The sequence below is a fragment of the Battus philenor genome, unplaced genomic scaffold (assembly GCF_028537555.1).
Source record: "Battus philenor isolate CCGP_79_NKW_IND1 unplaced genomic scaffold, ilBatPhil1.0.hap1 SCAF_27, whole genome shotgun sequence".
NCBI classification, from domain to species: Eukaryota; Metazoa; Arthropoda; class Insecta; order Lepidoptera; family Papilionidae; genus Battus; species Battus philenor.
Genome location: NW_027181690.1, coordinates 9,686,028 through 9,698,808, shown reverse-complemented (window position 1 = coordinate 9,698,808; position 12,781 = coordinate 9,686,028). Strand labels below are relative to the sequence as shown.

Below are 12,781 nucleotides of genomic sequence, written 5' to 3'. Positions count from 1 at the left end.
AATTTTTAAACTAAACCTCTGTTCAGTACTATATACACGATCGTATATAACATATAATGTGAAGCCACGAGCCAAGGCAGCTGTCGAGCTAAGTTATATCGACGAGGTTAAAGTTAACCACCTTATATGTACTGCTCACTTAAAGCTAGAGGAATCTATAAATGCTAAAAAGGTAAGAAAAGGACCAATATTTAGCCACTTCCGCACATGCAGTGGTAGTCGTGCAACAAAGTGCACCGCCCGCCAGCCTGCTGATAAATGCGTATGCGGCAAACGATGCGAATCACACAACCGCCACCGCCAAATTACTACACAAAGATGACTCTGTGTTCGGCACTAATCGGTGTAACATAGCTCCTGTAGATGCGAGGGGTGAAACACGTGTTGAGTGATTTGACGGTGGCAGTTGTGTGATTCGCATCATTTGCCGCATACGCATTTATCAGCGGCATGTGCAGAAGTGGCTAAATATTGGTCCTTTTCTAACTAAGGATGGACTTCCGCATGGTAACGCCTGATTCCATTAAAAATGCTAAAAAGGTTACTGTGTTGATGCAAACTGATAGTAAAAATGCTATACGGGTGACTGACGTGAGTTGAGTTAACAAACTGTTCTTGGAGTATTCTGGCCTGATCTAGTGTTTAATTTTGACCTCCTGGATTGCCATGAATATACGATGAAATAATAGGTTTATAAACGCAAATGATATTATGTTTGTGGCAACCGTGTTACTGTGCGTCATTTAGCGGAGTTGCCGTGACGCGAGGTCGGGTGGAGAGCGCAGAGCCGTGTGCGCATGCGCATGCGTGTGGCATCGATGACGTCGATGCTCGCAAGCACCGATCGTCCAAGTGAAAACTCGGTAACGACAGCAAACGCATGTATTTTTCTTCGTTAATTTCTAAGTAAGAAAAGGACTAATATTTAGCCACTTCCGCACACACATATATATATATATATATATATATATATATATATATAAATATTGGTCCTTTTCTTACTTAAGATGGACTTCCGCAAGGTAACGCCTGATTCCATTAAATATTTGTTAATAACTCAACTCTTCGCGATCTTATATAACTGGCATACCTCCAATAAAGTGATATGTACAAAAGTGTTGTTTACAACTTATATCCTATAGTTATCTTACATGTTGTACGATACGGGAGGTTTCAGATTATTTACAAAGACAATCTATGAATTCTAAAATTATCCCAGTATGTTTCAACCGTTTATGTGTCATGTCCCAACTTAGTCTTTCTAAAAAAGTAGTCTTAGTAAAGACGCTGCATCGCATTCGCAGAAGTGAAACTCAAAAAGCAAAGTGAAGGAGAAAATTTAAACAGATCCAACTGGAAATGAATCAAGACACCTTTTATCTTACTGCAGGAGACATAGTAGGTAACTAAGTATACATAGGTCAAGGGAGAATTGATAGAAGGGAAATGTTGTGTCTCTTTTTGTAAGACGCCATCTTGCTTGATTATATTTTCTACTAGAAATGTTTCGGTTTAAAAGCATCGTATTTATAGAATATACTGACTAGATTTACGTATCTTCTGTTAAAGGTAATGTCCGGGACTGATCCTGCGAAAGGTATTGTACATCAGTTATAAATAGAAATATAAATATATTTTTGAACGTGAACGAATTGGATCTCTTGAATGTTGTCAATACTACTAATTATTATAGTTAAGAATATTAAAACTTTGTATTAGTTAAAAAGTTAAAATTAAAAGTTTATTTTCTGATATTTCAATGTTCATTAATAATTTATCTATGTGAGGAAATATCTCCTGGCGTAATATTGAGGAAACAAAGTTTGATAAAAAACTTTGAGATCGTATTCAAATGATTTATTTGTGTTCGAGGAATTTATGATAATTATCTATGTTTGCTTAACTTTGCGGTTGGAGATGAAAGTATTAAAAAAAAAAGTTATTTTAAATACATTGTAGATCCGTTGATATCATTACATTAATTTTAGATTTTTGGCCATGCATCCTAGGCTGGTTTCCCCGCGATATTCTTTCACTTAAATAGATACGGAATATCATCATTATCATGACTTGGTTGGTTTCACAAATAATGGATATAAAGGTTATATTCTGCCATAAATGGTTGAAAAACCAAAGTATTATCTTCTACTTCTGATTTATGTTTACTCTCTTAACCTGCATACTATGTACTACTGTTGCATTCTAATAGAGAAAAATGCTTATTTCAAAATGATCACTTTATACATGGGGATTGATATATATATATATATATATATATATATATATATATATATATATATATACTAGCTGATCCCGCAAACGTTGTTTTGCAAAAAAAATTAAAGTTTTTAATTAACAAATGTAAGACAAGGGTTGATCGTAGAGGGGTGAAAATTTAGGTTTGTATGTATTTTTGTATGCTGTATTATAATAAAATAAATACCTAAAAAATTGTCTAAAAAATTAAAAATAAAATTTAGGGGTGGACCACCCTTATCACTTAGGGGTATGGAAAATAGATAGTAGCCGATTCTCAGACATACTGAATACGCATATAAAATTTGGTAAAAATCGGTCAAGCCGTTTCGGAGGAGTTCAAGTTCGAACACCGTGACACGAGAATTTTATATATTAGATATACGTAAAGCTTTTCGCTAAAATATGAGTTATACATTCACCCCTTGACAGCCTGTACACCTATAATCAATCACATTTATATAAAAAGTTAAAGAAACAAGAATAAATATATGATATCCAGCTTAGGAGAGTGGTCAGCAACTCTAATATCTCCATCATCTAATGCATCCATAACAGTTCTAAAGAAAAACATTAAAACATCTAAGAGTACCAGTTGAAGAAAATAGACACTTAAGGCATTTAACGGTCTAGTGTTTAAGCAGCCCCTTGCAATAAAATAATGCATTAAATAATGAATAATTAAACAAACGTTTTAAATTATATTGTTTAAATGTATAAGTTTTAGCTGTATTTATCTATAAGACGAATGGTATATATAAAACTCTGCCGTGACTCGCACGCAGCTGGGAGAAGAAAGATCCGTATGAAATAGCGGCAATCTCTCTTCCAACTGTCTGATTAATGAATAATTAAACAAAAGTTTTAAATTATATTGTTTAAATGTATAAGTTTTAGCTGTATTTATCTATAAGACGAATTGTATATATAAAATTCTGCCGTGGCTCGCAGCTGGGAGAAGAAAGATCCGTATGAAATAGCGGCAATCCCTCTTCCAACTGTCTGCGCTCGGTAAACGCAAAAAATACATTGTAAACAAAACACCCTAAAAAATCTGAACTCATAATGTACCTAACTTTTTATTTTGGAAAATTGTATTAAACGATTGCAGAAGATAAACACTCCGAGTTATATAAACGGGTGAACATATTTCTGTGCGAAAATTGAGTAAAATTGTGTCTTCGTTGGAAGTCATACATATTCTGGCATACGGAAATAAAATTATTGTGTTACATTTCTTCCGGAAATAGAAATGCTATTTGTAAATTTATCAATATCTAGTATACTTATTGTACATAATGTACTTATTATTGCCGCTATATGTCTACTGGACAAAGGCTGCCCCATGGATTTCCAAAAGAACCAGCAAGTGTCCTCTTGACGATCTTAACAAGCTCGTTATTTCTTTTTTTTGGTTTGAAGTTGGTGACGGGCCCACTGTTATTTCAACTTAACAATTACTTATATAATTTAGTTTTAAACTCAACGAAGTTGATTACAAAATGGAAAATAGAACTATACTTATTCAATATTAAATTTTTTTTTCAACTAATATCAAATCGTTTAGATATATCAAAGATACGAATTTTCTATTTCTTCACTAGTACCAGGCGGTACCCTTCGTGTCTGGGAGACCTCAGGATTTATTTCATCGAGATATTCAATATGTGACATATCATCGGGAGTGATTTATGAAAACAGATTTATATATATAACTATAATGCGAAACGTTATTTTATCTTTGACTAAAGTCAAGAGTTTGACGCGGCAGAGAACTGAAAGCTTAATATCTTTATAGTTAGAGAATTTCTACATGAGTCTACTTTTTAATTACTGACAAGGTAAAATTGGCGAATGATATAATTTTTGTTTTGTTTCGTAATTTATATGACGAATATCTTTAATGATTTATTGCACACGCTGGTAAATATATGTATATACATAAACATATATATAAATATGTATATGAGAAAAAAGAGAGTTTAGCTCAGAATATTCAGGTTCAAAGTGAAAACCGTGTTGCTATATGGATGCGAGACGTGGAAGATCAAGAAGATATCTCGCGTCTGCTCCAAGTCTTCGTTAACAACTGTCATCGACGTATTCTCATTATATACTGGCCCGAGAAAGTGTACAGCGGAGATTGCTGAGATGAGATCCCAGCCGATTGATCAGGAGATGAAACACCGCAAGTGGAATTGGATAGGCCACACGCTTCGAAAGGACCCTGATCACATTCTGAGGTAAATCCTAAAATGGAATCCTCAAGGAAAGCGAAGACGTGGTCGCCCAAAGCAGGCTGCAGAAGTAAAGGCAGCTGGAATGATGTGGAGCTAAGTAAAGCGCGAAGCTCAAGACCGCTCGGATGCCCTATCTTGGGGAAATAGGAATAAATACAAAGTACAGTGGGCGGTCTTCGGATCACACGAGGCAATTTCTTCTAGACAATGTATGGTATAAAGATACATATGTATGTAAATACCATACATTTGTATAAAGAAGAGCTCTAGAAGATTCTTAAATCACATTGAAGCTTCTCCGATTTGATAAAAATTGTTTATTCAAAATTCTATGTATTATCACCTATTTGGACGCTAAATACCTCAGCGGGATTATATTTTTTAAGAATATAAAATAGTATTTTTTAGTTTAAGTTTTAATGTAAACACAATTCCCTGGTAACCCTGAGAAAGAATCATTGACAACGTCTTTAGGACGCCTCTTGAGGCTCTTAAAAGAGATGCAGTAGGTATTGCGCTAGCTATAAGTGGGTTAGAGTGTATAGAGGCTGACTCAAAGAAAGCCTTCGAGCAGGTCTAAAAGAACTGTGTCAGACTTAACTGTGTGATGCTATTATGTATTCCTTGCATTAAACCATAGCGCGAGGCAATAGACTACTAGCGACATCTATCGGCGCTATCTATATCCATTACAGCGTTCCGTCATATAAACTTATAAATAGCAAGAATTAATTGGTACTATTTTTTATTAAAACATTTTTTAAGTTGTGAAATATTAGCCTAGTATGACTAAACGCATAAAAGAATTTCTTTAAGAAAATTATGTCAAACCAAAGAAACAAAATAAAGCACAGGAGGTACATATTGCGTCGTCATTAGAACAATAAATACACGGAGTCGCGCGAATTTATTTATTTACACGTACATCGTACCCTCCGAAGCCGGGTGTTTAAAACGCTAATAAAACCCGAATCGTCCACCTGTTTTTATATATAGCGGCACGTGACTTAAGCTATAAAATGTTACGGCAATGTTTATTGAGAGTACGAGGTAATCGTAAGAAAAAAGAAGTTATTTCATTTACGCAATTATTTCTCTGATATTTAAAGTAAAATTAAAATGAATGACAGAAGTAAGGTGATGTGTAAAAAAAGATTTGAAAATGAGGAAATGACAAAAGGAAGACATAACAGATTTTGTCATGAAAGGAAGGACCATATAAATAAAAAAAAACCGCTAAAACTCTTTTACCCAAAATGTAACATCCCTGCTCCATACATTGCAGGGGGAACAAAATACCCCCAAAAACGGGGGCAGAATAAGAAAAAAACTAATCTTGTAAGGGTCGTCGGAAGACACTAAATGCAGGACACTTTTTAAAGCGCTCCTATTGGAAATCTTTGGGATCTCATATTAGAAAAACTCATATTCACAGCTCAGTAAATACTTTATTCCCTTTTTTTATACTCTTATTCGCCAACTAGCGTAGTTTCCACTAGACTTATCACTCCTATGGTTATCGAACGAGTGACCGAGCTCCCGACTCAATAATCAAAACGCTGTTTCAACCCCACCACTCTCAATCCTTTTACTGGAAGTTGTCACAAGAGTGACAGGGTCGAGTAGTGTTGCTATTTAAGAAAAATAAAACTACCTTTTATAAAATTATTACACTCCTATGGATAAAATGATGATGATGAGAGTCACTGTGATAACCGGATATTAATTATTTTAATATATTTCTTGATAGACCATTTCCTTTACCTTTTTTCGAGCAATGGCCGTATTAAAAAAGTATTGCCTGTCAAAAATTGAACCCACTACCTTTGATCTTAAATTACACATCTTAATCACTACAATACTACAAAATAAACTCATTCTTCCTTGGCGATGCAATCTATTCTTCTCTAGTATGCACTCCTCCAAGATATTAGGATGATCAGGAATCAAAGTATAATTCAGTAAAATAAAGTTCCTTTCCTAAAACATGATAGCGGAAACGAAAGGTCTTCAAACTCTACGGCCGTTAAGAAAACCTTCTTAGTTTTTTATAACTAGCTGTGATACCAAAAAATATGGCGAAGGAAGAGTGACAATATGTGTAAGAAATTATAATAAAGGGAGAGAACAAAAGAAAATATGATTGAAGAAGATGTAGTAACAGAAATTTTGAAGGATAAAAGAGGAGAACTTAAATAAAAAATCATTGTAAAATAAAGTTCCTGGGGGCCATTAAATAAAATAAGGTTATAGTTTTAGCTTAAAGGAGGGATCTAAGTGAAAGGAGAGCTTAATCTGATTCTAGCAACTATCGAATTGGACTATTCCAGCATTAGTATAATGATGTAAAGAAGTAATTATTATAAACGATATTTATTTTTACGTTTATAATTTGTTTGAGAGCAATTTCAAATTGATTACCTATGTTTCTACTTCTGTTCAGTTAATTTTTTATATTTATGGCATACTAGTTAACATATATCGAAGTGAAATTCCGTGGTGTATTTGGTTCTACTGCCAAATGTACACGCTGGTTGGAAAACCGCCAGTGGGTGTAGTAACCGATATACAGATTTTACGTTTCCTCTTTGTGTAAAATTGATAATAAAATTCAAATCTCAATTCAAATGCCAAATAAAGATTTTTAAGGTCATTTTAATCTATCGAATATAAAATGTCTTTTATAGAGAATACTAAAATACACGTAAAACAAATTAAAATTATATTTTAATAATTTAATTTTGCATAGTTTTTTTACGTAATGCGCTCTGTTTTATTACACTTAGATACACGTCGTATTGTATTTTCAATGTAAAATGTAATTATTTTTATAAAACCTTTTTGGTTACTCGATGTACCACTGTAAAGGAATAGTGGGTTAAAAAGCAATAAATTTTCCTGAGACATTTAATTTTTTAATGACTGTACCAAGAAGAGAAAGCTGAAGTCAACGATAGACTAAGAAGGGGTTTGAATTGAAGTTCGTAATTAGTTTTCATCGAGACATGTAAACTTTCTAGAAGGTTTCTCCCCTTTGTTCCCGGGTAACGCTCACAAACACTAATTACATCAAACCTTCATCAAGTGTAGTGAAACTACGCAGAATTCGTAAGTTGACATCGATTTAATTTCAAACATTATGTTGCATAGTCAATGGTACTAAAAAATGATTAATTGGATTTTTATGCAGCAGCTGCTAGCAGGAGAACCAAGATCGCCGACGTTGGTCAAAGAATTGCTTGTCTAAGTGGCAGTGGGCGGGGCACTACGCTCCAAAGCCTTTTTCAAGTTTCAAAACAGTCGAAATAGTTTTTTTCCGGTATAGCCTTCAAGACCTTCTTTTGATACGATTTTTATCTCTTCAATCGTAATGGTGTCTTCGCATTGGCCTTTTGAGTTTGTTGAATAGCAAGAAGTCACACGGAGTCAAATCAGGCAAATACGGTGGTTGCATAAAGATATGAGATGAGTTTATGACGCTCTTTTTTCCAAAAATGGAGCGATTTTCGCACAAATCGGAACTTGACGCGTTTGTCAAAATTGAAACTTTTGACAAAAATACTTATAACACAGATATGGTTAAACCTTTTGACAAACAGACACTTGGCGAATATTACGGATAGCCGCCTTCTTAATGCCCGGTAGTTTAAAATGACAATTTTAACTTACTTTTTGATCACAGTAGTATATACAGATAATATATCAATGTAATAATTATTATTTTAAGCCGTAGGTAGTCTACCGTTGACGCATCCATAGGTTTCGTAATAAGACTCTACCAGTTTTCTTGCTTCCAGCGTCATAGAAAATCAAGGTAATGAGACCTAAGTTGATCAAGAAGACCATGATATATATATATATATATATATATATATATATATATATAAAATAAAGATTATAAAAAATATAAAATTAAGGAAGAATATATAAAATTTAGATTTAATTTATAAAGAAGTCAAGGCCAGGCAATCAGCAGGATAAATTTATTTTCAATTTTAATTTTTCTTGTTTATATAGTCATTTTAAACTCGACCCTCGAATTTTTAAATTGTTGTTTCTAATACGTCAATCATTTATATACACACACACACATATATATATATATATATATATATATATATATATATATATATATATATATATCGCATCGTAGAATGTCCACCTATATGGTGAACAGCTAACCTTATCAATGTCGCCGAAAGATACTGAATACAGGCCGCCTCCAAAAGAATTTTTCAAACGTCGAACGTCACAACTTCATTTTGTTTATAAATGGATATAGCAGAGAAATATAGCATATAGCAGTAAGCCCTGTTAGCAAAATATGAAATGATTTATATGCTTGTTTATCCCATTATGGAAAACAGTTAGTCATTTCTGTTAGCAGTTACGCAATAATACGAATAGGGCGAGTGGACCGTTCATGTAAATTATTACCTCATTTTCCACCAGCGTCGGTCTTGAATGACGTATTAAAAACAACGAAATTCGAGGGTCGAATTTAAAATTACTATATAAACGAAAAAAAAGTTAAAATTGAAAATAAATTTATCTTGCGATTGCCTGATCTTGATTTCTTTATTAATTAAATCTTTATTTTATATATTCTTCCTTAATTTTATATTTTTTATAATCTTTATTTTATATTAATATCTCATGGTCTTTTTGATCAACATAGCTCTTAGGCTAACTCACGTTGCGGTGAGATGCCGATCGGCCAGCAGATCAAACGCTGCAAGTGGAACTATATAGGCCACACGCTCCGAAGGTACCCTGATCACATACCGAGGCAAGCCCTAGAATGGAATTCTCAAGAAAGCGAAGATGACCGCCCAAAGTAAACCTGACGGCAGACGATCACTGCAGAAGTGAAGGCTGTTGGAACAACGTGGACCACTCGGGATGGCGACGTTCTGTGGATGCTCCGTCCCATCTTGGGGATATAGGAATAAATGATGAATGATTGAATGACATATATATCTTGGGTCAATTTTTCTGGTATACATTCGATTACATTTTTTATATAATTAAACAAAAACTTGTAAATAAAACTTACTACAGTTCATAGCATTTTTTAACTCTTTAATGTAATTATTGATTCATTCATGAATGTCAGCTGTTAGAAGTCCTATGCAAGGCGTAGAGATGCTCTAGAATCGACACAATGGCCGGTCCCGCGCTACTCGCATCCATTCCTTAATGTATGATAAACGAAAATTATTGAGTAGCCAAAACTTTATTATTAAGGCGACCGGAAAGTAACGTTTCTGCGACATATTTTACAGAAAACCCGAGCGGTTTTAACCGCTCCGGCATTGAAAATTTGAAGTAAAAATGCAAAAGGTAGTTAATAACGAAAGTGAATATACTGTTATCCAAAGTTATTCCTTATTACATCAGCTATCTTTCAGTATTAGTCCTGTCTAAATCGGTCCCGTTATTCCAAAAAAAAGCCGAAACAAACAGACAGACAGACAAAAAATAAAAAAAAAGTGTAATTTTGGTATATGTGCCGTATATTCATTCATATGAATACAATAAAAACCGATTATTTTAATATTACATACAGGTACTCTAATTTTATATATTTGTATGCATGTATAGATTATATTATAGCATTTACATGAGCCTACTTCTTAACTTCGCAGCATTATACGTTGACTGGTACAGTATGCCTGTCTGTTTGATTATACCCATAAATGACTTGAAGGCGTCATATTCTGTTGGTGGAGGCTTAGACGGCCACGCCACTACCAGTTTATTGTGTACCAAAGGACTCCCATCACAATATGCCTATATAGCGGGTATAATAATAAAAAAATTAATATATGAAAACACAATAAACTAGATCATACTCACCTCAGGATTTATAGGTGGAGGCATAACGATCTTCTTCTGAGGTGGAGATCTAAGAACGACGTTTTCATCTCTTATTATGATCTGCGGTTCCATTGCCAACAGTTTCTTCTTGCACTCTTGCATCTGCAGACATTCTTTGTCCTTTCGGGACAGCACTGACTCAGAAGAGGCATGTTTGGATGAACCAACGGAAGTGTTTTTGCTAGATAACTTCAAGCTGTCCAAAGACGCCGTTATTTTAGCACTCTCCTTACTGTTCGACGACGCCATTTTAAATGTTAATCTAGGAGTTCAAATCACTTCACAATTTCACTTTTTCACATCGATAATACAATTTTTGGTATAGCATTATTTTCGTGTACAGTCATGCACGGAATCATAATTTAGACATAAATTTATTGTTTTATTAATAAATCTGAAAGAAACCAGAGTCAAAGTGATGTTGCGAAATTGTACTATGTTTATGTTTTGTATTAAGTAAATTTTGTACTTTTATTCTTTATACATTGTGTACATTTTTGTATATTTATTTTAATATAAATTTAATATTACAATCGAATAATTAACTTTGTTTTATTTTATATAATTAAAAATCTCAATTTTATCATGATATGTACCTATATTAGTAAGCCTAAATTTTTAGTTAATTTTATAGGATAAACTTTATCAATATAGGTTTATTAATATTCTCTCTATTAAGGGAATTGAAAAAATAAGGAAGATATAGTTAACGTGATATTAAATGATAATAACGATAGATATATTTGCCCTTTTAGACATATCATTATCAATTTTAATCAATGTCACATGTATTCCTGAGAAGAATAATAAAAATGTTCCATTTGATAAAACTCGAATAAAATTAAGCTCCACTATAATATCATTATATAACTTAAAATAAATCTACGAGGGTAGAATATAAACGCGCCCTTATCTAAGAAGAGCCAAGAATAAATTCAGATGATATCATATAACGAATATTTTTCTACCAAATGCGTACCAAATGTGTATATGGATGCATATATCACCGATGTAGATCGAAGAATTGCTCATCTGAACCTGCAGTCAGCCGTTAGGGTCGAAAGGTTCTCGAGTGACCACGAGCTGACCTGACGCAGCGTGATCAGGTTCCCCATGAAATAGACCGAAGTCATAGTTAAGATCACAGGAAGTCTTTGGATGCAGGCAGAACACCCCCAGTCATCATCACGATCTTTGGGGGGAGTGTTACGCATTGCAGTGGGATGCAGAAGATGTATACATACAGATATATAAGTGCCAATTTGATGACGTAAAAATAAACTGAATTAAAATTTTCGCCATAACTGTACCATTATTTATTTGTCCAATACGACATATTGATTTATTAAATTTCTTCAGACATGAGGATAGCAATTACTCTGTTGGAATGTTTAAGTGATAGGACTTTCATTATTCACAGAAAAACCCTTTTCATTTTTTATTGTCGAGAGCAATGGTAGCTCAGCGATAGAGGACTGAGACTTGCGATCATAGGTCGCGGGTTTGATACCCGAGATAGACTCTTATATATAATTCATACATTGCATTAATTATATTGGATCGCCACTGCTCACTAGTTTTCAAAGGAAGAGTAGCAGCTTCCTTTGCATACCACAATACTACACTGCGATCGCCATTCCACCTGGCATGCGTGGCGATGACAGTGTATCCCGCCATAGATAAAATATACACATTGTATTAATTATATTAATTACAGATATGAGATTGAAAAATATATAAAATAATACGGTGATTATTTATTATTAAAAATATAAATTTGTATTCATTTATGATAATTTTTTTTTCGCCTTAATTTCAGATTTATTTTAAACAATCCGCCATTCCTTAATTAAACACATAGCGAATAAGCGTATATTTGCTAAAGCAGTACGTCGAGTTCAATCAATATTTGATTGACGCTTCGATTTCTATATGAAGCAGTATTTATATAACAAATTCAAAATATTTCAAACATTCACAATATTAAATATTTAAAAAATTCCATCACAGAAGAACTGTCAGAATTAGTTCTATTTACAAAACAATTTTATAATCAGTATAGCTCTTTTATTTTTTTTTTAAATTCTATGGAGGGATATACTACAATAGACGTGCTTGGCAGGTGAATTGGCGATTGCAGTGGTATTATGGTACACAGAGGATGCTGCTACCCATCCTCTGAAAGCTTGTTTATGAACAGTGACCACAATTTGTAATTAATACACAAAGTATGAACTAAATATATAAGACTGTATCTTTGGAATCGAACCCGCAACGTACGTTTAAAGTGTGTGTTGTGTCTAGTGTAGTTTTTCAGGCAGTGTTTTAATGTAGTTTCTAATATTAGTAGAATAAAAAATATTTTAACTAACTACATTAAAAGATGGATGGAAGGAAAAATGAGA

The 12,781-nt window shown here is 33.4% G+C and overlaps 1 protein-coding gene across 1 annotated transcript in view; it reads right to left on the bottom strand.

Moving 5' to 3' along the window:
- The window catches only part of LOC137925562 (inactive dipeptidyl peptidase 10), a 199,891-nt gene extending 189,148 nt beyond the window's left edge, over positions 1-10,743 (bottom strand). Inside the window, exon 1 of the mRNA XM_068769026.1 lies at positions 10,356-10,743. Coding sequence (XP_068625127.1) covers positions 10,356-10,625 — 270 coding nt within the window. The 5' untranslated portion in view covers positions 10,626-10,743. The remainder of the gene's footprint in view (positions 1-10,355) is intronic.
- Between the last annotated feature and the right edge of the window lie 2,038 nt (positions 10,744-12,781).